Source organism: Pogona vitticeps, chromosome 9 (assembly GCF_051106095.1).
Source record: "Pogona vitticeps strain Pit_001003342236 chromosome 9, PviZW2.1, whole genome shotgun sequence".
NCBI classification, from domain to species: domain Eukaryota; kingdom Metazoa; phylum Chordata; class Lepidosauria; order Squamata; family Agamidae; genus Pogona; species Pogona vitticeps.
Genome location: NC_135791.1, coordinates 25,184,608 through 25,211,918, shown reverse-complemented (window position 1 = coordinate 25,211,918; position 27,311 = coordinate 25,184,608). Strand labels below are relative to the sequence as shown.

General features: G+C 48.0%; 1 protein-coding gene and 1 long non-coding RNA gene across 5 annotated transcripts; one reads left to right on the top strand and one right to left on the bottom strand.

Moving 5' to 3' along the window:
* The first annotated feature begins 156 nt into the window (after positions 1-156).
* LOC110075641 (SPARC-related modular calcium-binding protein 1) lies at positions 157-26,870 on the top strand. Of its 4 annotated transcripts, none has more exons than XM_072979635.2 (12): positions 157-874; positions 15,118-15,316; positions 15,574-15,686; positions 16,566-16,665; positions 16,946-16,996; positions 18,306-18,359; positions 19,842-19,919; positions 20,830-21,022; positions 21,979-22,061; positions 22,168-22,267; positions 22,746-22,998; positions 26,355-26,870. In XM_072979635.2, exons 1-11 carry the CDS (start codon positions 722-724, stop codon positions 22,984-22,986), a joined length of 1,365 nt encoding a protein of 454 aa, XP_072835736.2. In that variant the 5' UTR covers positions 157-721; the 3' UTR covers positions 22,987-22,998; positions 26,355-26,870. The 4 variants fall into 4 exon arrangements, with proteins under 4 accessions (XP_072835736.2, XP_072835735.2, XP_072835737.2 ...); XM_072979634.2 differs by having other exon boundaries at positions 18,303-18,359; XM_072979637.2 differs by having other exon boundaries at positions 740-874; positions 15,118-15,320; positions 18,303-18,359.
* LOC144584258 (uncharacterized) lies at positions 23,669-25,497 on the bottom strand. The gene is made up of 2 exons (XR_013538387.1): positions 24,875-25,497; positions 23,669-24,618 (listed from the first exon to the last, which is right to left on the bottom strand). It is a non-coding gene; the product is annotated as an uncharacterized LOC144584258 (long non-coding RNA).
* Positions 26,871-27,311: the final 441 nt, after the last annotated feature.

The window sequence follows — 27,311 nt, the reverse complement described above, 5'->3', positions numbered from 1 at the left end:
GATTCCCCACCTTGCCTCGTGCGTGCAGAACAAACCCAGGTAGCCTTGGGCCAGTGGCAGTCCCGGAGGAAGGGGAAGGGGTATTTTCTACCCCTGAAAAAGGGTCACCATCAGAATGGACTTGACAGCCCATGGATGTTTGTTATTAGAGGACAGAGGAGTTGGCGCTAGAATGCCTGATGATGCTTAATTTCTAAAGCACAGGGGCCAAACACTCTGTAAAAGGCAACCCATTTGAGTTCAGGATTCCTTCTCTCCAAATGCAGTGATTTCAGAAGGGGGCTGTGAGGTGGGAACTTCATCCTGCACGTGATGGTCGGGATTCCTTTCTTGGATCACAACCCCCAGCATCCCCAAACAGCGTGGCCCTAGGGGGCAGGGCACCCTCTCGTGTTCATTCCGGCATCTTTCAGGGCAGAGGCTTGGCTGACGGGATCCCCCCAGAGAGTCAGTCTCACTCTCTCTCTCTCTCTCTCTCTCTCTCTCTCTCTCTCTCTCTCTCTGCCTTCCTTCTCATACAGCTGCAGGCTTTGATTTGGGAAGGAGGAGAACAGGGGGGGCAGGTTTCCTTCTTCCCCCCACCATCACCACCGAGGGGGGCGTGGATTCCTCTCCAGCTGTTGTTGGTCCACGTGGTTTGGACCACCTTAGGGAAAAGTGCAATGACATGCCGAGGAGGGAGGAGGGAAGGGGTGGAATCGGCAGGGCTTTATAACCCTATATGCAGCAACCCTGTGGTGTCCAGCCCCTTTTTGCCAGGGACCAAGGCTGCTCCGATCCCCTTTGGAGAGGTTCCTGCACCATGGCCTGCCTGCTGTGGTTGCTCCTGGTGGTTCCAGAGGTAGCAGCAACTTTCCGGCTGGACGCCTCTCCGGTAAGGTCACTCGGGAGCAAGCAAAAAAAAAATTTTTTTTTTAAATTAAAAGACAATTTTAAAAGGCGCAAAGCTATCAGAGATGGCAAGCTGGCAGTTCTGTGTTTCCTTCTGTACCGTGGGGAGGAAAGGTTGGGCTTGCTTATTTATTTATTTATTTATTTATTTATTTATTTATTTATATGTGGGAGCTGCTGTGGATTTCTCCACTTCTGATCTGGAAATCTCTACCTTTTTAAAAAAATCTTGAAACAGAAGCATGTGTAGTGATCGGTTAGGTGGCTCTTGAAGCATAGAATTGTCTAGGGTGTTTCTCTCTCTCCCCCCCCCCCCCTTTGGTAGTCAGGGAGCCGACGGCCTTGAACCCCCTTTTTTTTGTAAAGATGGCTTTCTTGACCTTCGCTCTGAAGCAGATTACTGTATGCATTCATAACTGGGTGACAGGAGCTGAAATGTCAAGCATGCGTGTGAGAGAGAAAGAGAGAGAGTTTAAATATTTGGAGTTCGAGAACACACTTTTCTTTTTCTTTCTTTTTTCAAAAAAAAAAAATCAATGTTTGGCATGAAACTCCATTTTCTTTGGCAGCAAGCAGTCCCAGAAGGGCTGGAACCCCAAAGCAGAGAAGTTTTGCCTGACTTGCGGTCTCGTCTCCCCCAGATGCCAAAAGAAAGTCACAGGACTCGTGTCTGGTTTATTTATTTATTTTAATGTCCACCCGGGGGGGGGGGGAAGAGAGAGAGAAACTGTCACCACGTTGGCGCGAGGCAAAGATGCCAGAACACAAGTCAAGCAAGACGAACAGGGGACGGGACGGGATTTATTTTTAGATTTGTATTTACTTATGTCAACATTTCCAAGGGGTGATGGCTGTTTCGATGGCTTTGCTCCATCGGTGGGGCACGCACTCCTCCGCCGGGTGGTTTCATGTGACTGCTTGATGTAAAGTAGTTTATAAATTTTGGGGTCGGGTCTTGGCTAAGGATTGCAACCTTAGCGGTTCCCTCCAGAGGACCGAAGTACTTCTTTCTGTCAAGTCTGAAACCCTCCTGGCCTGATGGCGAGAACTTGGCTGAGGTTTTGGCACGGACGGTCCTTCATTTTCCAAGACCACAGACAGCCGACAAGTGGATATCTTAAGTAGTTGCACTCATACTGTTGAGAAGAGGCTTCAGTTCATGTTTGGGAGCTGAATGTTATAAACTATGCAGATTATTACTGGATGCTTTGCCCCGAGAGTCATTTGAGAACTTTCTTTTGTTAGATAAGATCAATCATAATCTTAGACCCACAGAGCTGGAAGAGACCCTATGGATCATTGAACCCTGTAAAGTAGGCACACTGGGGTATCAAACTCTGTAGCCAGAGATCTAAATGACCGAGCTATCCTATTCTCTTTGGCCTGGGCACGGCAGACGGAAATTCACCAGGTCAATCTTTCCTTTGCCGTTGTTCTTCCACCATGGGCAGTATTCGAGCCAGTCCTTCGTTTGTATTTCAACCAAATGTTTCTCTGCTCAGCCCGGGGTCTCGGTAAGGCTTCTGCTCCCCATCTTTTTTTGGAAGCAAACGGTTCCGTGAACTGGGATTTTGGATGTCTTGAGACTTCAACTCAAGATCTTCCTCTGAAAATGCAGCTGGACGTAGATTCAAGTCAGACGAGAGTCCTTCACCAGCAGATAAATGGATTCAAAGAGTTTGTGCTCTCACACCCTGCAGCTTGAGTACCTTTGACAAAAGCGATGTGCAGGAGAGAGGTGGCTATGGGGGGGGGGGAACTGTGAGCATCTCTTCAGCCCCTTGAGCTGAAGATCCACAGACCCACCACCACTGAAAACAAAATCCATTAACTTGACTCGCACCGTTAGGTATGGGTGGAAGGATTGCACCACTGCGACATTTTAATGTCATCCTGAACCGTGTCTGACTGATAACTTTAAATGCATGTTTGTTCTGTTCTGCTGATCTCAGTTGCGTGCAGGATGACCTCTCGCACAGCCAATATTCGAGCTGCTGAGCTCTCAGTAATTCTTCCTCTCTCCCCTAAGAGACTTCTAGAGGGACAACTCCGAGTGTTACCGCCTAAAAACCTTGGCTGCTCCATTTTCTCTCCTTAGTGTGTATGGATGTGTTTGTGTGTGTGTGAGGGCGGGCTGTGCTTGCTTCCAACTTCGGTGACATCACAAAGACCTTGCTAGTGACATCACAAAGCATGTTCGCTGTGACATCACCAGACGATTAGGGAACCCAACAGGACCGCCATGTTTACAGCATATTCCACGGCTGGTCTGAATCGCCACGCAGACTGAGGCCGGGGATGTGATTTTAACATAAAGGACGTCGTGTGGGTGGGGAGAGGTAGCGTCTTCTTCAGCGTGCGTTGTCCCTTTGCTTTTTCTCACAAATGAGAATTCTCCGGACTTAAGGGCTCTCAGGCGGCAGGTTATGAGAGAAAGGGGCCATGGGCCGTCCCAAGATAATGAGTCGTCCGAGATCGAGCAGTAAATAGTGTCTGTCCACACACATACACAAAGCTACCCAGTCCAAGGGGCCGAAAGCCAACAGAGTTATTTTGGCCCACAAAACAGCAAAACCCATCAGGGCCCCTCTCGGCCCTTGCCAGGAAAAATACAATTACTGTATAACGAGTGGTATATCTTTTTAAACACACAACTCTCTCTCTCTGCATCCATTTTCTCCCACAGCGCATGTAAAGAGATCAATTATGTGATTGGTTTGGCTGGCGCAATCTCTGGCTGCGGTTGATTTGGGACGAACCTTGGCAAAGCACCTCGTTTTTATTCCTCGATTTGAATATTAAGAACAAGTTGGCCTTTAATGCCAGGAAAAGGGAGAGCAGGCGGTGAGATTTTACTTCCGTCACGTGTCAGGATAACTTGGCTGGCACAGGAAACTGAGCATTGTGACTTTGAGAACAAGGAGTGGCACATTTTGCTTCATCATTATTATTATTTTAATTTCAAGCCGCAAAAATGTTCTGTCTGTCTCTGGCTTGTCGGACCAGATCCAAGGAGGTGCTCTTAATATAGGGGTTGCCTATGTTATTTGGGGGCGAGGATGGGCCGGGGGGGACCACAAGACGTGATGGTTACTTTGGGGTAACTCCTGTTTCTTTGTTAACTCTCAAAAACCTTGGTGCCACTTTTCCCCAAAAGCCATAAATAAATAAATCTGCTCTTACGTTGGCAAGGGGACTCCAACCTCAAGGACCTGCTTTTTCACAGAGGGCCATGACAGGATGAGACCACATTGCCTCAGGACAGGCTCTCAATCTCCCCCACCCACCCCCCGAGCCCGTGGGTTTGCGCCAACTTTTTTGAAATTCTCCCCAGCCGCCGATCACGCGTGCTCCGAAATACAGAAGCCGTTGCCAAACTGGGAACAACCGAGGCCCATATTTAGCTCCCAACGGTGTCGCCTGGCGAGGAGCTAATTTTGATCCGCTCCCATCGGGGCCGGGCCCTTTTCCCCCCTGATGTCATCCCTTCTCCGGAGACTTAAAAAAAGATTCAGCATTAGTCAGCTGGAAACCCAGCCTGTGGGGACCACGGATCGATCATTCTTGCCTCGAACGTGACATAGGGCGAGGGGGGGGAGAGAAAGAAGACCCAGCCTCGGGACAGGAGGGAACCTCCTGGATCCAAACCAAGGGAGAAGGGTCAGGCAAGCAGTAACCAAGGGCAGGTTATTTAATTATTCACTTCATCCTCATCATAATCATATGCCATCAAGTTCAAACTTACGGCAACCCTTTGCAACATGTTCAGTACTCAAGTGGTGGTTTCCCCTCCGCTTCTTCTGGGGTGCCCTGGGACCATCATGCAGTTTGCCCAAGGCTACACAGGCTGACTCTTTTCCCAGGAGGGGGGGGGGGAATCGAACTTGCAACCTCTGTCTCTGCAGCTACACACACACACTCTACAACCCAAGTCTCTCTTCCCTGCTCCGGCATTGCCAGCTTCAGAGTCCGGGAGTTTCACCCTGAATGAGATTCTTTGCTCCGGTAGGTGTCCAGAACTTGAGAATGGCTTTTTGGACGGCACTCCCCATCCTCCACCCAAGCCACTAGGCATGCTTGGTGGAAGGGAGGGTTTCTTAAGAACTTTGAGGCAAAAGAAGGCCGTTTTTGCAGACTCGGTGCCTTGAGATGTTCACTCCTAGTCATCGAGCAGCAACGCTAAGAACCTACCAAGTATGGACTGGGGGTATTTCCCCACCTTCTGCCTCTCCTCCTCGCTCTGGCTGAGCCACAGGTGTGCAAACCCTCAGGCCTTTCTCTCTTTCCATTGAAGACCGGGGGGGGGGCTTGGAATGCACACCTTTTGATGCGTTCTTGCAGCCCCCTCTCTTTGCTGCCTTCGGTTATTTTCTTATTGATTTGCCATAACGTTTGAGCAACGGTGCCAGATTCCTGCAGGATAGAAATTTTCCGTGTAAGGATCTCTCTTCCCCTTGCCAACACCCTTGGGGGGGCCCTGAACACCAAACGGTGCTCAGCTCTGCTGGGTTATGCCTTCCAGGTAGAATTTTTATCTAGGCCCTCAGCTGGCAGGCTAAACAGAAGAAACCCTCAAAAGCCATCTGGCAGGCTTTTACTGCATCTCCACAGGGGACTGCAAGCGTGCTATTTTTATTTCATTTTTTCTCCTCTGGGGCGACTGGGGTGGTGGTTCTACCATGATCCATAAAGAGTTTGTGTCTGTTTGTGCAAATTAAATGCAATACAACGGGGGGCATGGAAAAGTGGTTTTTCTGGATGACTAGAACCTTCCCGCCAGTCATCATGACCGGTGACCGTGATGGTTGGGGGATTCTGGGTTTTGTAGTAGGGTCACTCTTCGAAGTTCTGAATACAGCTGGTCAAAATGAGCAAGCCATATCCCACTAGCTATCGCAGCTTCATTCCTTAATTCGTTAACCAGTTAAAACTCTTCAATGTTTTGAAACGCCTCCCAGAGACAGACATCGGTTTCCCGAAGAGATTGCTGTTCTTTGCACGGCCAAAATTTGGGAAACCCACCCACCCCTCTTCTGGCACTGAGGGGAAGAGAGCCCAGGGGGTGTGAAAAGAGGGTAGCCTCACTTTTGGGTTGTGTTGTGTTGAGAGAGCGATGTTGTCTTCCCTTCCCTGAAATGAGTGAGATCTGTTAACAGGTCCTGTAAGTATTTGTGCCTCGTTGTGGATTTGCTTTTCCTGTGGTGGCACTAATAACAGGACAAACCCCATCCCTCTTTAATTGCGAGAAAATTCGTTTACACCCAAACCATCCCCGGTGTGTGTGTGTATGTGCGTCCACACACACAGTGTGGCAGAGCGAGCTGTAATTTTTCAATTTTTTATTTTCTGAAGACGGAGGTGCTTTGGCCGGCTGCCTCCTCCCGTCTTTTTCTTCTTTCCAATAAGGGCCCCTTCATAAGCCGCCAAGCGGCCCCCGCTCGCTAACCAAAGGCTTGTTGTCGTCTGATGGGTTGGGGGGGACAGAGAGGCGAGGGGAGGGCGAACTATAATTGGGGCTTTGAATCTGGCAAGAAAGTTTGGTCCGAGCGTAGGGGCCGTAGCCATGTTTGCTGGAGGCGCTAACAAATTACGCCGGCTGACAGCTGAAAGAACCGTGTGTCCAGTTTGGCGTGACTCGGCAAGGCAGGCCCAGGTGCCCAGAAATGGAAAGCCAAGAAGCAACATCAGCCTCGAGAGTCGGAGGTAAAGGAGATCTTTATGCGCAAGCATCCTGCTTAAAATGTTCAAAACCGCTTATTCTGCCGACTCCTCTAAGCTCATCTTTCTAGGAAAGCTAAGGTATAGCTAGCTTTAGTTCTTCAGACAAAATAAGAGAGCAGCTTGCCTAAAACTGCATGTGGTGATCTGTGTTGTAAAGTTTTGAATGTTGGGGGTTACGTTGCTCTAGCGACGCAGCAAAAGCGCAGGGATTCACGGAGCAGAAATAGCTCCAAGTTCCGTGGCATACCCCACCCCTTTCTCTCACCAACAAGCACTTAAGAGTCTGAAAAGCTCAATCTGAGTCATTAATGGGAGAAAAAAATTAAAAGTCTCATTACTTACAAATGAACAGATCAAACAGCAAACTGACAGCCATGACTGCCTTCAACAACAGACCTCAACAGACTCCCTGTTTCTGACATACTCTAGAGAGGGGGAAAAGGCCCAGAACAGAGAGAGGCAGTGTTTTCTTTGAATTCAGAGGGTTGGCCCATTCTGGCTTCACTTGAGAGCACCTGATTGCTATGAATTCATAGACCCAAAGGTGCTTTAGAGGTGATGTTTAAGCAGAATTAAAATGCTTCTCCCTGGATTGGGAAGGATGAGGACCAAGCGACCTGTGTGCCTACTGCTGAGTTTCCTGTCCAGATGTTTTGTCTCGCTGGATCATGAGCAACGTCAAGGTCCTTGGTTTTCCTCCAGATGGTTTCAAATGAGACTTGGTTCGGACAGCCTTTGAAATGGAGGACCTTTTCAAAACCAGGACTGTCCTCCCTAAAAGAGGACATGGCGGCCACTCTTGCAGGCCAAATACGCCTCTCCTTGTGGCGCAAAGACAGTGGCATGACACTTCCACCAGAGCTTTTCTTAAATATTAAAGGATGCCTTTCTCCTGTAAGAAAACTTCAGGCATGCCCTCATAACCATCTAAGACTCAAAGTTCTATTTTCAGTGATCATATAGAGCAGTGGTTCTTAACGTGGGCGATAATGCCCCCCAGGGGGCAATTTCATTTTTCAGGGGGGCGGTAGAACGAAAAGGGGCGGTGTGGGGGCGCTGGAGCAGAAGGGGGGCGGTAGGGGGGCTCTGGAGCAAGCCAAACCTGTGAAGATGGCTGCAGCCTTTTTACAGTGTACATGAATATATATTTTCCTCCAATTTTAATTTAGTTTCAGACTTTTTGTCTTGAAAGTTTTAGTTCCTGCATTTGTTTTTATGCCCTTTTTATATTTCTTTTTGCGTCTTAAAATTCACTTGCAACTAAATAATTACATGTTACTTTTGGGGGGGGGCATTTCATTTTCTTGGAATTTAATTTTGTTTTCAGGGGTCATTGGATTTAAGTGTCTTAAATAAATAAATAAATAAATAAATAAATAAATAAATAAATAAATAAATAAATAAATACATACATACATACATACATACATACATACATACATACATACATACATACATACATACATACATACATACATAAGATATCATCACCGCAGGGAGAGGGGGGGTGATGATAACTTCCTCAATGGCTCAAGGGGGCGTTTCTTTCAAAAAGGTTAAGAACCACTGATATAGAGGAGATATATACAGCATACTTTAAAGCTCTGTTGGTCAAGCAATCAACTTGCAAATGAGGCCTGTGCTTGCCTCCCAGTCGCCAATCACAAAGCAAATGCAAATTAATCTGCAACAACAGGAAGTGAGGAAAGCCTGTGTTGGGATAAGCCAACCTCTTAAAGGAGCGCCATTTCTAAGAATGCTCATCTCTTCCTGCAATGCTCCCCGTGTGACCGTGTGCTTTAGGCCTTATTTACATTGGGAGTGGTTGCACATGTGTCACCACATGTCTTTGTGTGTGCGCACGCGCACTCTTGTTTTGTGTGTTCAGGAGCCTAGCCAAGATACAGTCGTAAATTAACACCTCGGGCAAGGAGACTCATTTATTTCTGGGCACTTTGGAGAGTGTGAAAAATATTGGTTTTGAGATATAGTGTCATTCTTTTCTTTAAAAAAAAAAGACTGTGGTCTGTCAGCTTCAGCTTTGGTGGCATCTGTATTTTAAAGTGGGATGATGGTGGCATCATCATGTTGGTGTGCCAACTGACAGATAGATAGATAAAACGTTATTATAGTCCGAAAGACCAGCCACAAATAAAACATCAAAATATATAGTTATACTGAAGTATACAAAAATATTGGGATCGAATGCAAAGCAATAATCGATGTGCCAACCGGAGGTGGAAGAGGGGAAGAAAAGTGTCGTGAGGAAAGAGGACCACATCTTCTTCAGCCTGAGCATGATTTTCAAATAAAAGTTGGAGTAATGAACCATGTGCAAAATAAACTTTTACACTGTTCATGTTCCTATGCGTTGGCTTGGGCAGCACATTCCCTTCCCTCCTGCCCTACAAAAGCTAGCTTTCTTTAATCGGCCATCAATTCAATTCTGAATTATGATCTTTTTCAGGTAGAGAGTAACTCAGAAGTGTTTTTGCCATCCCCTTCCTCTAGGGGGAGCCCTGGGACGGTGTGCAGCTGGCCCAAGGCTACCCAGGCTGGTTCTTCTCCTGAAAGACCCAGTGGGGGAATCGAACCCCCAACCTCTGGCTCCGCAGCCTGAGACCTAAGCCACTTTTATTGTTAGCATGGTTTATATCCCTCTTTACTTGTGAGGAACTCATTAGAGTGCCTGCTTGCTTATTATCCCTAAAAAGGGAGGATCTTCATTGCCTTGGATGTGGTTTATTTCTCTAACAAGGAGAAGCACGGTCTAGGATAAGATAAAATGTTCCAGCTTAATGTTGTTGTTCAGAAGGAAACGGTTGTTGCCTATTCTGTCACCACAACACTAACAGAATTGAGGAGGTTGCATCGAAGTTGTCGCCTGCCGTAGAGCAAATGTATTCAAAAGCAGGATGAGTAAACATTGGGCATCCAGAAACAGTAAATATATCATTTGTACAAAAGACTCATGTTACTAAATGCATGCAATATGAAAAAGTAGCAAAGAAATTCAACAATAAAGAACGAGTGCTATACTGTATCATCAACTCTTCAGCCTGCTTTTATATCTGATGGAAGTTGAACTCTCCAGCTGAAAGGTGGCTGAGTTTCTGGTCTTCATCATCATCATTATCATCATTACCACCACCTTAGAACGGCAGAGCTGGAAGGGACCCTCTGGATCATCGAGTGTCAAGGAAGCACAGTGGGGGAATCGAACTCCCAACCTCTGGCTTCACAGCCTATTGATGCTCAGACCATTGACCGACCCCGCCGTTCTTAGATGGCCCTGCTTGGCTTGGAAATATGCTAGGCCAGCCCCTGCTGCCTTTTGGGGTGTCTTCCTGCTCATTCTGTTAAGCTGCAGTTGGCGGGGGGGTGTCTAGACTTCTGCACCCCAGTGTCACTGTGATACAAGCATCGCACAGCATCCGGTCTCTCTTAAGCGCAGGTCGAAAGCATTTTCAATGAAGTCTCCCCCCCACACACTTTTTTTTTTTTTTTTTGAACTGCCGACTCACTCCGCCGAAGCCGTGCTCACATTTTCCTGGCTGCGGCCCCTGCCGTTACGAATGGGGGGGGGGGTTGAGGCCTCAAGAGCCAAAGTAAACTGGAGGTAAGGCATTGCTTGGCTCGCCAGACCCCCTTGGGATGGGTCCAGTTCTGCAACCTGCCTCAGGTCAGTCAGTCCATGCACAGTAGCCTGCCAGTCATCCATGGCCCGTCCCAACCCTCAGACTGGGCCGGTTATGGATCTGATCTACAGGTCCGGTTGTCTTTCCTCACCCCTCTGCCTTGGGCATCAAGGCAACAATGGCTGCAGTGCTCCGGGCTTCTGTTTGCACATCCCTGGCCGTTCTTGGTCAACTCAACGTGGACTTTCTCCCTTGAACCTCCCTCCAGAAACGGATCTTGCGGCTTTATTGGTGGACGCAAAACTCCGTTAGGAAAAAAAAAGTGAGGCCACGCACTGCGGCCCAGTGTAGATTTTCAAATAAGAAAAGGCTGTTCCCACTTAGCTGGGTATCCAGCTTGTCATTTCCGCCCTCCCTCCCGTGGGGAGATTTATTTCAAAAGCTTCACTATTAGCAAGATTGTGGTCCGGATTGTCTCACATTCCTTGTCTACCCTTGTCCTGCTTTTTCCCCCCCTCTAGGGTGAATTTCAGAAAAATATTTTCCTGGTGTAAAACTACTGAATCATAGAGCCGGATGGTGTCCAAGGGGTCATCTAGTCTCGCCGCTTGCCAAAACATCGCAGAGAGATAGCTTTTCGACCTCTCTGCGAAAACCTGCAGTAAAGGAAGGTCCAGCATCTCACGAGGCAGTTCATTCTGCAGCTGAACAGCCCTTTTCCCTAACATTTCATTAAAAAAACTCATTTCTCGTAACTTTAATCCATTCTTTAGGTCCTACACAAACCCTCACAGTTGGGAGAGGCCAGGGGAGACTGCCATCTCGACTTTAAGAAGTGGTGTTTCATGAAGACCTACAAAGGCATGATTCTCCTCGCATAGCTTTGTCTTTGTAAATTAGCTTGCTCTTTAAATTAGCTTGCTCTGTTTGATGATTGGGTGTAGGGAGGGGCTAAACACAGGATTCGTTTGCAAGTCGGATGCCGCAGCCAGGAAGGTCTGAAAGAATTACATTCCTGGAGGGAAAAAGATGCTTATCGATTTCTAATGAAGAGCCCATGTCTTTGGCCGGTTTGGCTGCCCCGTCAGTCAAGCCTCCCCTAAAATGCTCATCGAAGAAGCCCGCAATTTCTGAAGGGAGCCAAGCAAAAACACAACACCCAGCCCACGTGAGCTTCTGTGCTTTGGACATCCCAAACAGAGCTCAAATGTTCTCCAAATATTATAGCGTTCAGATGACCCATCCAGGACAACCCTGATCGGATCTCAAATCTGTTGTGTTAGTTACGTAAAATTTATTATGTGAGTGGTCAGTGTTACCAAGGCAGGCCAGAATTTCTGATTCGAAAGCAGAAAACTCCAGGATCCTGCTGGTGGCTTGATTCAACGTGGCATCTCTTTTGAGACACGTAGACCCAGATGGAGGAAGAATGAGAAAGAGAGCGAGGTAGCACCCTCTTGAGCAAAACATACAAGTGATTGACTTGGTCCATAATGAGTATCTCAGGCTTACCAATGGGAATGAAATGGCTCTCTTTATACCTCTGCAGTGACTTCACCGTTGGCAGGGGCCGAGGGTGTCACCGAAAGCCGCCTTTGGAAACGATGTTTTTGGGCAGAAGGACGATGGATCGGACAGCGTCCAGGGTGGCGCAGACGTGGGGGGATAGCTCAGGCGAGGGTGTCTGTCTGCGGGACGCTCTGTCTCTACGCCTGGCGGTGGCGAGGTGGTCTATGGCGCCTTTTTGGGCACCGTAGCTTACCTGCCCGGGGGGGATGTTGGTGTTGAGGGTGACATCATGTCTGTACAGCCAGGGCACAGCTAAAAGGCGCTCCTTTGATTTAGAACAGCTCCAGGGTGGGTGAGCGCGAGATGCGGTGGAAGACACGTCAGGGTCTGCCATGCAGGGAGGAGACAGACACCCAACATCGGCTGCTGAAACCCGAATGAATCATGAGACAGAATTTAAGAGGGAGGTTTTGTGCCAGGAGACGATGGGGCAGGGGACGGATCTGGGTTCAAGCCAAGAAAAAAGGGTTTACTTCATGTTGATTCTCCTTGGTTAACATGGAGGGCTAATATTCTCCCTTCCTATATGAACCCCAGTGGAATCCTTGGTACCTGTATTTGACTGCTGGACCAGCTGGGTTTTTCTTAGACCCGTGACATGAAGGTGCTCGGAATCTGACAGCATTGGGTGGCTGACATGCCACGTCGTTTAGCATTTTGCTGTGGTTCGCGGTCTTCCAGAGGAGTGGGCGAGCTTCAGCCCCTTTGGCATGGGTGGAGTATAGTATAGAATAGCTTTATACGTTTATTTGTTTTTCATGGAAATGCCCAAAGTTAAATAAGTGAGTACAATGAGGGTATAGGAACAAACCCGGGATGGGGCTCATGCCATAGGACTCATCATCAAGTCGGACTTCAGTTGCGCAGGTGACGAGCCTCGAACTCGAGACGTGTTTTTTTCTTCTTCCAATAACTTGACTTGTGACTCAGAACCCATCCACCTTCCCTCCTCCCAGCTTAAGAGGGACTCAGACCCAAACATTTGCCCAGAACCCTGGGAGAAAACGTGATCCATCAAGATCCTGTTTTTGACATTTGAAGAGAACTGCGTGCATCTTTCTTAGAGGAGGGAAGATTGGGATCAGGTGACCGATGCGCCTGGAAAATTGCTGGTCCAAGTGGCATTGACGGTGGATGATGGGCATCTTCTTCCCTCCGTCCCTTGTGGTTTTAACTCATAAAAATCAAGTTTGGGTTGAATGGTCTTCCAAAGTATATACCTTCCGAAGAGGTCTGTCGTCCCTAAGGGAAAGACCTGTGGCCATCTTACTGGGAGAGCTTTCACTATAAGGCAGGACATCAATATGTTAATATTTAGGGAGGGTGGCCTGCAGAACCTTTTTAGTGCAGTGTATGCAAACCTCCAGTATGCACTGGAGGTTTGCATACACATGCAGGGAGCAGATCTACCATAAAACTAGCTTAAACTTCAGAGACCCTAATTCTGGAGGGATCCAAGAAGTGGCACGCTTTTAAAAATGGCGCTGATCTGTCATGACAGGGGTTACCCAGACCTCTTGGCTGGTTGTGAAGGGGACCCCATAACAATCCAAGCTTCAGGACCCCAAAAACGGAGGTCTGCCAGTCAGGGAGGGCACAACCGGCCCTGTGAATTCCCCCCGGGGTCCCGTCCAAAGTGAGTTTCAGGGAGGGGCGAGGGTGGGAAGCGACGCTTCGGCTCTTCTTTCGCCTTCCTCTCTCATGCCTTGGCAGGGTTCCCTGGCTTCTCGGCGGGGGAGAGCCAGTCTGGCGGTTTTGGCCGGGCAGAGGAGAGGCAATCCTCCAGGGGGAATCCGAACAAGAATCTCTTTGCTGGGGGAAACACGCCGTTGAAATAGAGGGCTGTTTGGGGGGGGGGGTGGAAGGCGAAAGTGAAATGCTCTCCAAGATGGGGGTGAAAATTTGGAGGGGGGAGGAAAGGAGAGGCGGCTGTACTGTAAGGCCCAGTTGTTTCCAAAGCCTGGCTTTGTTTGAGCCAGGATCCGGACCCAGAATCTGTTTCTACGGTATAAGGATATTGTTATTTTTTAAAGCATCGCGCTAGGAAACCTGGCGCTAATATTAAACAGCTGCCTGAAGTGATAAGATGTTAGTTCTGAGCTCTCGGGGAAACCCTCCACCTCTCTTGGAGTGCAAAGCGGGGTGTCTCACAGGCCGGCTTGTTCCTCCTAAATGAAGAACGTACGGGATTTCGTTTTTGTACTTTGCCTCAGGCAGCAAAATGTCTTGGGCTGCCCTGTCAATCAGATCAAATCAAAGTCCTTGGAGGCTGGTCTACTATTTAGGGGCAGATTATGTTCCACTGTCAAGAAGTATATGAAGGTGGTGACATGCACCCCATGCTTTTTGTCCCTAGAGGTAGACTGCCCTTGTACACAGAAGCTCGACTTTGCTATCATGGCTAGTAGCCATACAGACAGAACTGTTCTCTGTGGTTTAACTTCATCAGCTTCTGGTGACCCTTTCCAGGGTTTTCCAAGTATAACCTGTTCAGAAGTGGTTTACCATTCCCTCGCTCTCTTGAGGGGAGATGAGACATTTGAGTGGTTTTACCAGTTCCTGTGACTGAGTGGAGATTCGAACCCAAGCCACAGTTATCTGCTCATCTATACTTGAAGTGCACAGTGCTTAAATTTGGCCTCTTTGCTTGTGTGAACCCAGGACAGGCAAAACCAGCTTCAGTTTAAAGTCATAATGAGGAAAAACAAGGTGTCTCTGAGCATATGCAGATGGCCTGCACTTCGTGGAGTGTGTGTCACAAACAAGGCAGTGTGGCTCTCCTCTCCCTCCATCCCACCCACCCCCTCCTCTGTGTGTGTGTGTGTGTGTGTGTGTGTGTGAGTGTGAGTGTGAGTGTGTGATTATCCCTTACTGTTTGTTGAGCAAAACGAAATCTCCCGGCCATGGCTGGCTTTTTTAACGGAGCCCTCTTTCCTCCCTGTGTTTATTTACTTAGCACTTAGCTAAACCAACTCCTTTCCTGGCCTACCTCGAAGGGTGCCAAAGTACAGCGCCCCCTAAGGGCGAGGCAGAAAGGGACCAAGAAAGGGGTGGAAAGAGACGGAACTGGAGCCAGGGCGAGATGGAGGGAAGCTTGATGCCTCGGCCAAGATTTGGGGGGAAAAGAGCATCGTGCCGATGCAGGCGTCCGTATCATAACGGCCTCCCTCTTCCTTCTCCACAGATGTTAAGGAATGACCCCAGTGGCCGCCATTCTGCCTTCTTGGCCTGAGCGCCAGCCTTCGCTCGGTGTGCTGGGCCTTGATAATTTCATGCGCCTCTCTCTCTCTCTCTGCAGTTCATCATCTCGGAGAGCGACCGGGAAGAATCGTCCTGCGTGGTCGAGTGCCCCCATGAGCGCGGACGGCCGATCTGTGCCTCGGATGGGAAGCTCTACAAGTCGCCCTGCGTCTTCCAGAAAGCGCGGTGTCGGGAGCCTTCCCTTGAAGCCTGGCCTCGCTTCCGCTGTGGTGGGGCAGCCCACCGAGAGCCCAACAGTAGGTAGAGACTTGGCAAAGGGAAGGTGGGAGGGGAGGAAGCCTTACTGTGACAACCAGAGGCCGTTTAGCACTATAAGAAACCCCACTACTAACAAGGGGCTCTCTTTAATGCCCAGTTTGAACCTCAATAGATGCCAGATGCAGGAAATTTTTAAAGGGTGACAGGTGAGCTGTGCACATGCTCAGTGATGCTCTGGTGCTTCCACCCGGGACCAACAGCTGATCATAGCCTTCTTCCACGGCTTACTTTGCAGGCACCAATTTTACCCGCTGCCAGGAAGACCGGATGGCTGCTCTCTCCCAATCCCAGCGCCAAGCCCACACCGCTTACATCCCAGAATGTGATGAAAATGGCTCCTTCCAGCAGGTGAACTCTGCAATTTGCTCTTTTTTCTTTCTTTACTTGGCATTTCCCGTTTAATCCCTGCTTTGCAATGCTGTAATTCCCAAAGGGGGTCAGCCCTGTTGGTCCGTGGCGGCCAAACTGAGAAAGAATGCAGCCCAACTCATCTGTAAAAACCGGTGAAAGTGAGAAAAGCGCCAGGTGTGACACTAATGTTTTTCACAGTCAAGGAATTCCTTTTTCTAATGACAGGTAATCTCTAATGTGTCACTTTCTAAAATATCCATCCTGCCATGGGTTCACCTTTATTCTGAAGAAATGAGAGTCAGTTGGGGGAAGAGGAGTGATCACACAACACACTGAAGGTGTGTAGCTTGATATTTTTAGACTACAACTTCCAGAATTCCCCAGGTGGTGTAGCCACCTAGAGTGTTGAGTTGCCTCCCAGATGTGCCACCTGGGGGAAAAAATCTTCTGGGAATTACTCTCTGGGAAGTCTTCAGCCTTGTAGGAGTGTCCTCTTCTTGCCCATTAGCTTGCCTTGGTTTGTGATTCGTCCTTGAGAGGTAAACATGGCCTTCATTTGCAAGTCAGTTCAGCTCAGGTACAGGAGCTTTGAAGAAGTCTCGTGCCAGGGAGGAAACCGGTGTGATCAGCTGAGAAATGCTTTTCGTTTAATGTATGACTTGACTCTTTAATTGTGAAAGTGCAACGGCCAGCTATTCCTGCACAGTGGTGAAGTAAAAGCTTTCTGTACATGTTCAGAGGCTCAGGGAGAGTGTTAAGAGAAGTGATGCAGAGGCTACAAAATTAACTGATATGCTTTTTTCCCCGCTGATGATGTGAACAGAGAGAAATATATATTTTTAGACTGAATTTTCATCTTTTTTCTCTCCTCCTTAGGTCCAATGCCATAAACAGACAGGATACTGCTGGTGCTCCACACCAGAAGGCAAGCCAATTAGTGGGACCTCAGTACTGAATGGAACGCCGAATTGTACAGGTAGGCCTCCTTCTATCGTACGAAATATTCATGGTGTCTTCCACAACATCCCCCCCATCTTCTTTCATCAGAAAAGAGGTTTTCTTCTGAACCTGCTTCAGATCCTTGCAATTCACAGAAATGGAGGATTTATATTTTTCCTTGTTACGTCCATGTATTGTGTTGTCCTGCTAGGATGACAAAAATAAAGCAAGTAGAAATTCGATTTTAAGGAGTAAGATGAGAGAGAGGTGAGGGAGAATTGGTCTGTAACCCTGCCTCTTTCTGCCTCGCCCTGCAGGGCCCTACACCGTGCGAACGTCATGGCAAAATCCGAACTCGTCCCGGAGAGGTGAGGCTAAACCCCGTCTTCTCCTCTTCCCCTTTTGAACACAGGCCCCTCATTTGTGTACTTTTCTACCCAAAACTGGACTATCTTGAATGAAGGGGAAGATTTTTTTTAAAACCCAGAGCTAGCCGTCAGATCTACGCGTGCATCTGCACTGTAGTTACAGCAGTTTGATCCTGTTTCAACTGCTGTGCCTCCAACTGTTCTGGAACCGCGGGCCTTGCCGTTTGGCGAAGGACTTGGAATCCTGCGCTAGAGAGTCCTAGCGCTCTCCCTCTCAAGTAAACTGGCAGATTCTCTGTGCCTCAGGAGGAACTACAACTCCCAGATTTCTGTAGGATGGATCCATTTGGCCATCAGAACGGTGTCCAACTATAAGTGTATAAATGTCATGTAGATATATAATGGGACCCCTGTATCCATGGGGGATTGGTTCCAAAGCCCCCCACGGATTCTGAAAAATGTAGAATATAGCAAACGCTATTATAATAGTGAGCACTATACATAGCATTGTGTCTGTGTCCTCCTGGTGGCCAGTTCTGGTAATGACATTGTAAAAATATCATACATAGCATGGTCTCTGGCTCCCTCTAGTTTCCAGTTCTGGTAACGTCATTGTTTTTTATATATTTGTTCTGTGTATAAGACTCCCCCATGTATAAGACGCCCCCTTTTCTAACTCAAAATTAAGAAATCTAAGCAGGGCTTAGCAAGTGGAGGGGGGTCAAAGGAATCCTGCGGCTGCACGATCACTTTGATCGCTTTCCCCCATGGGGCTTAGCAAATGGAGGGGAAAGCAGGGATTAAGCGATCCTGCCGCTTAGCGAGTGGAGGGGGGAAAGCAGGGATCAAAGTGCTGCAGGATAGCTTTGATCCCTTTCCCTTTCCACTTGTTTTTGTTCTCTCCTCAGCTCACTTCCGTATATAAGACTACCTTAATTTTTAGTCTAAAGATTTTAGACAAAAGTACCATCATACATGGAAAAATATGGGATATATGGGATTTTCCTTTTATTATTTTTAATATTTTCTGCATGTCTGAGCCGCAGAGCTGCTGTCAGGTAAAGGCCCCAGACTTCAATCATCCTGTAGAGCTCTGAAACAGAATTGGAGAGGGTGATTTTCTTGGGAATTGCAAGTCCCATGATGACTGAATTGGCTGGCCCGGGGATTCTGGGACTTAGAGTAAAAAAAAAAAAACACCCACCCCCAAGCTTTGCTCTGAACTCCTCCACCTTTTGGAACAGAGTAGATGACACTAAAACCTCTGTAATAGTTGCCTTCGACCTCTTTTCCTCCCTGAACGCAGAAGAAGGCGTCCGGCCCCGGCCAACCCAGCCAAGCCCCCAGCCCCACAAACAGGAAGGTAAGTGGCTGGCCCCTTTGTCTCACACACACACTCCTAGTTTCTCCCATTCAGGCCTCTGGGAAGTGCAGCCCCTTGTCCCCATTGCTAAGGGTTGGTCTGCAGTATAAAGAAAGGTTTCTGATATACAGTAGGACCCTCGTATCTGTAGGGGATCAGTTCCGAGTCTCCTTGCCCGCAGATGCTGAAATACGCGGATTATAGCAAACGCGACACATAGCACGGTCTCTGGCTCCCTCTAGTGGCTAGTTCTGGTATCTTCATCTTTCGAAATGTCTTTTTCTGGGATTTTTCTTTTCATATTTTCAGATTGTGGATAAGTGAATCAGTGGATACTGGTCCTGCAGATAAGGAGATCCTACTGTCCCTGTTTATTGGACAGCTAAAGAAAGCAAAAAAAAAAATCCCATCCCCTCATTAAGGAAATATCGGCCAATCAGTCGGTTCAGTCTCTGTCGGATTGTGGTTGCTCCCATTGCAAAATCCCGCTGAACTTTTTTCAGGTGTGATTTGTAGTGGGGGGTTGACCTATAACTTTCATAAATGTCATTAAACATAAAAAAGTAAACCCAACAAGGAAGAGTCGTCAAGGGAACTTAAAAGACAAGCCCATTTTATATGGCGCAAGCTTTCTGATGCAGAGCATCCTAACATTTATTTATTTATTATCTATCTCTTTCATTTATATACTGCCCCGTTCATGCAGGAGGACTAATCTTCATCTTTAGAAATCAACAGGGGAAATAACCATGTAGAGAAATAAGTAATAATGGTTCATTAGCTATCTGTTATATTTCGTGGACGGCTAGAGGCTGTTCTGCACACAGCGATAAGGCCCGCTCGTCTACAGATGACATCCTTCATCCTGTTTTAGGTTTGGTTCTTGCCTGGGAAACCGATCCTGCAGCTCAGGAGCCCTGCTTCCCGGCCTGCATCTCTACCTGTGGAATGGCTACCCTCAAGTGGTGTGCCTTGTGAAACTGTTGGAATAGATGCCTCCCTCGGGTAGAACTGGCATAGCCGGGTGGCATGGAGGGGGCGCCGTCTGCTCCACGGAGCTCAGGGCGTGGGCGTTGGACCAGTCAGCGGTTCCTTGGGGGGCTGGTTTTGGCCCCAAGCCTCCGGGATTTGGGGTCCATTCTCCAGGTTCCGAGTTTGGGAGCTGAAGTCTCAGGGACTGGCCTGCTGCCAGCCGTAGACAGCAGGAAGTGCCGTCTTCCTGTGCTCAGAGGCAATCTTGTCTTTTAGGTTACCATGCACGCTCCAGAGTTGCTGCTGCTGCTGGAACTGAAATGTTGACCGTTAAAGGCATGACCTTGTGCCTCTGTCACACACACACCTTTTTGCAATCCTGGCCGTGGGGTGCGCTGATGGGGAAGGGTGGGGCGTCTAGTAGCCCCCTAACACCGTGTCTTCTCTCCGTTTCCTGCTCTCTGTGTGTCTGTGTCCGCCTGTGTCTCTTTCTCTCTCCTCTCCATCCAGAGGGAACCTCCCTGCCCTTCTTGATCCCCATTATCATCCCGGACGTCAAGCCCAACCGCACGGCGAAGGAAGCTCAAGGTAAGGCCCCCGGGGAGCCTTTACCTCTCGTCCTTGTTCTGGATAAAACGCAAGAAAGATCTTGCAAATCCTGACATGAACCGTGACCAATGTGTGTGAATGATGGGTTTTTTTTACTCTCTCTTTTTGTTTTGGACTACGACTCCCAGAATTCCTCAGCCCTTGCCATGGTGGTGAGAGGATGCTGGAAAGCCTAGTCCAAAAAGAGAGGGGAACAAAGCCAAGCCCTGCTCTTTTGTAACCCTGTAGTTCAGAGCAGAGGAAATCCATTGAATGGGTCAGTAACGGATCGGGGGGGGGGGGTGTCCTCAGGCACCAAGGCCAGGTTCCTCTTGAAAGGCCAGCCGTTTCTCTTAAGTAGAGGTGGGCACGGACCGAAGTACAAACCTGGGAGGAAAAAAACATGAGCTGGACCGGTTTGTGGTTTGATTTGCTTAAGCGGTTTTGACGAAACGAAACAAAGCATCAAACTTTTTTTTCCACTCCGCGCTTCGTTTTGCTTTGGCAAAAACGGAGGCCTCCCCCTTTCCGTTGCCCTGCCCCACCTTGTTTTCAGACCACCACCATCTTCGCCACTATTGCTCCCCAGCACGAACCCCAAAAATGAACCACAAACCTGTTCGGATTTGGGGAGGGAGGTTGTGATCGTTTGCGGTTCTTGGGTAGCCACAAACCACGAGCCGTCTACGAACCACCGGTTTTCTGCTTCGTGCCCAACTCTGACTCGTGTTTGTTCATCCATTAACGAATTGGGCTTACCACACTCGTGTAGTGCCCACTGATTCTAGGGGCCTACTCTAGAGGAGACTCACCGCTGGGCTCTACGAGCCGGAGGCAGGAGGGTGGGAACCGGTGTGTTTTCTCTCCTAACCGGTTGTGCGTCTTCTGCTTTTTGCCTCCCCGCCTGCAGAATATCCGCCCTCGTGTGAGCAGGAGCGTCGCGAAGCCATCGAGGAGGCCCGGCAGCACCAACAGGAGGGCACCTTCGTGCCCGAATGCGAAGGAGACGGCACCTACAAGGCGGTCCAGTGCCACCAGGCCACCAGCTATTGCTGGTGCGTGCGAGTGGACACTGGCCGGCCGATTCCGGGCACTTCCACACGGTCAGTGTTGTCTTCTCCTTCGTTGGAAGCCGCCAGCATCGATTTCACGGCAGTTGGGTGTGTGTGTGCAGTGCTGTGTTTTGGTCTGAACTTCACAGTCACAGTCCTGACTCCTGAACCCTCTCCCTCAAAACAGGGAATGATCCTAGTTCAGGATCAGAACCCACCTTGAAGGTCCTTGAGTTCATTATTCTGACATGCCCAGGAAATCATTGAACAGAGAGAAAAGGGTCCCTGTTCTATTCAGAGCTTTGGGAAGTTATTATTTTTTTCCCCAGACCAAAATGTCTCAAGTTCCTCAACGAGCATGCTAGAATTTGTATTCGCATGAAGTAACACTCCTCAATCTCACCCCGCAGATGCCGAAAAATAATCAAACGCAAGAGACCCTGAGTGGTCTCTGTTTCCCTCTAGTGGCCAGTTTTGATAAATACACCCTGGAAATATGTATACACCTTTCTGGGGTTTTTTATTTAATATTTTCAGGAAACGGATAAGTGAATCAGTGGACCTTGATCCCGTGGATAGCGGGTCCTACAGTATTTATTCTTACTCTAAAGATTCAGATTGCTGTTTTACATGGATCAGGAAACAACATCCATCTCGTTGCTTCCCTCCGATAGCAAAAAACCTACTCTCTTGGTGAAGGCGACCGAAAGTGTTTCTAGCTTTCACCGGTTGCTTGTGAGCTTCCTGGACGCCTCTGGCTGTTCCCTATCGGAAACGGGGCCCCGGGTGACGGATTCAATCCGGCAACGCTTCCCGCTCAGCCCGATCAAGGCTGGTTTCTCGGGGAAAGGAGGCAAAACTCAGGAGGGCAGTTTTTCGTTCTGGGATCTGTAGCGAAAACAAAAGCAAAAAGACCCGCCACCTCCAGGAGGAAAGCGAGGCAGTAGGAAGAGCCACAGACGTCTGGGCGCGGATTTCTCTTTACGCTTTTCTCTGCTGTCTTGCAGGAACTTCCCTCCAGACTGTGAGGCTGATGCAGCGGCCAAGAGCGTCGAAATGGGCTCCCTCTTCCAGGACCGGACCCTGCCAGGTGGGTCCTGGGGGTTTGCAAGAAAACGGGCGGGTTTTGTCTCTGTTACGAAGCACGCTGGAAAAAGTTGGCCTCTCAACCACCCGCCTTCCTTCCTGCCTTCCAGGTTGTCCGGGTTCGAAGAAGGCCGAGTTCCTCTCCACCCTGATCAAGGCATTGGCTTCCGATATGATGCAGTCGAGAATGATGCCCGTTCCGTACCGAAGGTAAACACAGAAGGGGCCGCTTTCCCCAACTACAGAAGACCTTCTGCACTTGATCTGAAACAGGTTGATCTGTAAGAGATCGAAACCCGTGCCCATGATTTTCCCCGTGATATTCAGCCTAAATCTGTCTTCCTGTTGCTTGAGCCCATGGTTGCGTGTCCTGCACTCTGGGATGACCAAGAACAGATCCTGCTCATCCTCTGTAGGACAGCCTTTCAAGTCTTCAAAAAGTACTATCCTATCTCTCCTCAATCTTCTTTCCTCAAGGCTAAACCTGCCCAGTTCTTTCCGTCTTTCCTCCTTATAGGGCTTGCTTTCCAGCCCCTCTGAACCTCCTTCTTGCCCTCCTCTGAAACTTGCTCCAGTTTGTTGGCCTCCTTCCTAAAGCCAACGGATTCCGGGTTTTAGAAAGGAGAGCCCAAGAGCCCAAAATCTGAAGCCAAAATTCTCCGGCTGCTTCTTGCTTTTTCATCCGCAGGTTCCCGGACAGCTTGGCGGGCCCCAGCCTGGAGGAGCGGGCGGTGCGCTGGCAGTTCGTGCGCCTCGACAAGGACTTCAGCAACAGCATCAGCGAGCGGGAGCTGCGTCCGCTCAAGCTGTACATGAAGAAGAACACCCGGCCCAAGCGTTGCGTCCGCAAGTTCTTGGACTACTGTGATCTCAACAACAACAAACTCATTTCTCTCCATGAGCTCAAAGGCTGCTTGGGGCTGAGCTAACCCTGAGATGTGGTGGGTATTTTCTTCTGCGCGGATATCCTTCCGCTCCCAAATGCTGTAGATTAATTGTATGCCAGAATTCTGTAAGAAACCAACTCTCACACACATGATACAGTAAGACCCATGTATCCGAGGGACCAGTATCCACTGATTCACTTATCCACAGCCTGAAAATATTAAAAGAAAAATCCTAGAAATATATAATTCTAAAGGTGAACTTATAAGAACTGGCCACTAGAAGGAGCCAGAGACCTCATTATGTAGAGCGCTATGAAATGAATTTTTGCTATAACCCGCGTTTTTCAGCATCCGCAAGCTGGGGGGGCTTAGAACTGATCTCCCCCATGGATAATTGAATCCGATTGTAACAGAACAGGAGGCAATATGTAACTTTCTGCATCAGAGACATGTAGATTTGCAAGAGATAAAAACCCATGCTTCTGGTTTCTGTAGAATGTCATCTACAACCACCAGGAGGATGAATAAATCAGGAAGGGTGTGTGTGAATGTATTTTTTTTTCTGGACTGCACATCCCAGATTCAGCCAGCCAGCCTTTCATAAGGAAACCCCCCCCTCACTTTCCTAAACTCTACCGCTGACCCTCAAGGAGCCACTGAATGCCACAAGATCCAGTGCCACTACCCCGCTTATTGTTACGAGGTTGGAGAAACTGAATTATGGGCCCACTCCATCGTTTCTCCATTATCCTTTTATTTTATTAAGGTGGTCCCCTGCCTTCTCCCACTTCAAGGTCTAAGATGACTCTTAAGTCATCTTTCCTGCTGATCCCTTTTCTCTCTCAAAGTCCTTGACGCCCTTTTTGCTCATGATTAAAATTAATCTCTCCCCTTCCGACCTGTTCTTCTTCCTCAGCGGGCTTCCACCAGGCACAAAGGAACCCTGAACATTTTAACCTTACCGTGGATTAAATGTGGATTCTGTCCATGGAGCAGAGTTGCTTATAAAACGGCAGGTTCAGCGCCTGTTTTCCTGGGGAAACTGACGGGAGTAACTTAAAACCCTCTTTTTCCTTTTGTTCACCACTTAAAATGTACAGTATTTCTCTCCTGCAAATTCTTCTTGGGAAACTCAAAACCTCGGTTTCCTAATTAAGACGTAATTTAAAAAAAAAAACTTGCCACAATTTAATTGTTGGAGTTTTATATTCCTTCATTTGTTTAATTTGGTCTTGAGATCTTTTTCCCCCACTGCATCTTTTTCTTGATGGTTTCTTCTCGATTTCCAGCTGGGTTAATTTAATTTGCTGCCACACTATTGTTGCAAAACTGAATTGGAAAACTTTGGTTCTCAGGCACAAAAACCTGCCTAAGATAAGCATGTGAAACCACAGTAAAAAGGGAGCCCGTGAACTTTTGCTCTAGAGTGGAATTCTCCTGCCCTCCTGCTATTCTGCCCAATCAGTGCAAAGCGCTACAATGACTGACAAGCGTTGTTGTTGTTGATTGCCGTCAAGTCACCCCTGACTTATGGCAACCCTAGGAATGAGCCATCTCCAAAATCTCCTGTCCTCAACTAATCTGCTCAGCTCTTGCAAACTCAACCCTATGGCTTCCTTGAGGGAGTTGGTCCATCTTGTATTTTGGTCTTCCTCCTTTCCTCCTGCCTTCCACCTTTCCTAGCCTTATGGTCTTCTCCAGATAATCCTGCCTTCTCATGATGTGCACAAAGTAGGACAGCCTCGGTTTCAACGGGGTTTTTTTTTTTTTTTTGCCTTCCGAGACCGTTCAGGCTTGTCTTGATCTAGGACCCACTTCTTCATCTTTCTGGGACTCCCAAGGGCCTGCAACACTCCTCCAGCACCACATTTCAAACCAATCAAGTGCTAATCACCTGCTTTTTTTAGTGTTTTTTGGAACTATTGGGCACACTTCAAACCTTTTTAAGCTACACTGAAAACCACCGGATAATTTGATAATTTGTGCTCCACTTCTTGTATGTAGAGTCTTGATGGCTGGATATTTTTACCCCCATTTTTCCTCCCATGAGTTCAAAAAGCAGGAAACGGGGCTCCCTCTCCCCTTTATCCTAACACCAACCCTGTGAGGTTGGTCAGGTTGACAGAAAATAACCGGCTCAAAGTTCCCCACTGAGCTTCAGGGCTCTGCAGGGACTTCAGGCAGGGTCTCTGACATCTCAGGCCGAGATGAATTCAAGAACTGAAGTGGGGGCTGTCCAAAATGGTTTGACCCTCCATCGTCCCACATGAACTCCTGTAGGTTCCCGTGCCGTGGTGGTGGGATCCGTGAGGCCTCCGGTCGCCAAAGGGTTTTGGGGTGTCGCTTGATGTTCGTGACAGATGTTCCCCCAAGCAGTAACCTCTGTATCGTGCTTTTGGAATACCCAGAGAGAAACGGGTCGTACGATGTAGAAGTCAAGAACATTGGATTAGGGGATGCAAGAGATGGGGGGGTACCAATCCTGGCTCAGGTTGACCTCACAAGACGGCTGAGGAGATAAAGGATAGCAGAGGAGAAATGGGGTGCAAAGCGCCACGGGCTCAGAGCGTGTGCTGTTTGGTGATTTCACGTCACAATGGCCGGGTATAAACCCAGAGCAATTGATACAGAGCTCAATGGGTTAGGCCTCTCTGCCTGCAGAGCCAGAGGTTTGAGAGTTCGATTCCCCGCTGGGCCTCCCTGCCAGGGGCTGGACTTGATGATCCACAGGATCCCTTCCAGCTCTGCATTTCTATGCTTATTACAGTAAAATAGGCTGAAAAAACATGGATTATAGGAAATGCTAGTACTGTACATAACGGTGAATGCTATACAGAGAATGGTCTCTGTCTCCCTCTACTGGCCTGATCAGGTAATGACATCATTCGGAATACTGTATTTTTCTGTGTATAAGACGCCCACACTTTTCTAACCCAAAAGTAAGAAATCTAAGTGGGACTTAGCAAGTGGGGGGGGGAGGATCAAAGCTCTGCAGGATCACTTTGATGCCTGCTTTCCCTTCCACTTGTTTTTGTTATCTCCTCAGCTTACTTCCATGTATAAGACAACCCTCAATTTTTATTCTAAAGATTTTAGACAAAAGTATAGTCTTATACACAGAAAAATACAGTATATATTTGGGGGGGAGGGGTTTCTTTAATATTGTTCACATTTCCACGTTGTTGATAACTGAATGAGCGGATACTGATCCCACGGATAAGGGGGCCCTACTGTATTGTTCTTACGAGCATGGAAAGAACTCAGGTCTGCCATTCATTCGTGGGTGCATCTGAAAAGGATGGGGGGAATAAAATTAACACCCACAAAGTTTTCCTGGCTAGCCAGCGGTGACTGCCAGGCTAATGATTAAAGGCCTCTGCCTAATTTAATTTCTCTCTTTTTTTAAACAGGTTTCCCACCCCCTGAAAAAAATAATTGGAGTTCCCCCCCCCTCCAGGACTCCCCCGGGGAGAGCATTCTCTCTTTCTCTAAGCACTGCATTCCTGCCTCTGATTGCAGACTCTTGCACTTTAAAGAGATGGACTGGACTTCAAGAAGGTTGATGATGGTTTTAGAAGTGGGAATAAACAAGGAAACCGGTGGCGCACAGGGGATAGACAGTCCACCTTCAGTTTTTTTTCCTCTCCTTTTTTTTGAAAGCTTAAAAAATGTAGATGACAAAAGCCTGCAATAACTCCCCACCTCGTTATAGTTTTAAAAGCAACAAACGTGTTTTAATCTTTCATCTATTTTAGGGTGTCATTTTTAAGGGGAAAACTATGGATGTCATGGATGTTCTTGTTTAGAGGGTTATTTTTTCATTTAGTTTTTTTAAGTGGTATTACTCTTTTAAGTTGCTGCCTCTACTTGGATTTTAAAGCAAACTGTAGCCTGTTTATCTGAGTCAATAAATTATAGAAAAGAAACCCTGCTTTGCTGTGTCTAATTTTTCCCCCTCTCCATGGAATAGAACTTTCACGGATGTTCTGTGACCAATAATTTTAATGTGCCTCTGAGGGTATAGGGAAATCAAGCCTGAGTGCTCCCTGGAAGGACAGATCCTGAAGCTGAGGCTCCAATCCTTTGGCCATCTCATGAGAAGAGAAGACTCCCTGGAAAAGACCCTGATGTTAGGAAAGTGTGAAGGCAGGAGGAGAAAGGGACGACAGAGGACTCTGTGGGTCATCAAGGGGGGAATCGAACTCCCAACCAGAGGCCTTAAACCACTGAGCTAATATGACACTACTGAATACATTAACAGATATGAAGGACAAGAACCCTGATACAATACTGCCCACCGCAAACCCAACAATACCAGAGAGAGAAAAAAAATAATACAATAATATATTGATGGATTAGTTAATTAA

Bases quoted from the DNA above. Each gene is read 5' to 3' on its own strand.
- LOC110075641 (XM_072979634.2), top strand. From the start codon at position 722: ATGCAGCAACCCTGTGGTGTCCAGCCCCTTTTTGCCAGGGACCAAGGC. The intron at 15,317-15,573 runs GTAGGTAGAGAC...CTTACTTTGCAG, and splicing joins AGCCCACCGAGAGCCCAACA to GCACCAATTTTACCCGCTGC. The intron at 22,268-22,745 runs GTAAACACAGAA...TTTCATCCGCAG, and splicing joins ATGCCCGTTCCGTACCGAAG to GTTCCCGGACAGCTTGGCGG.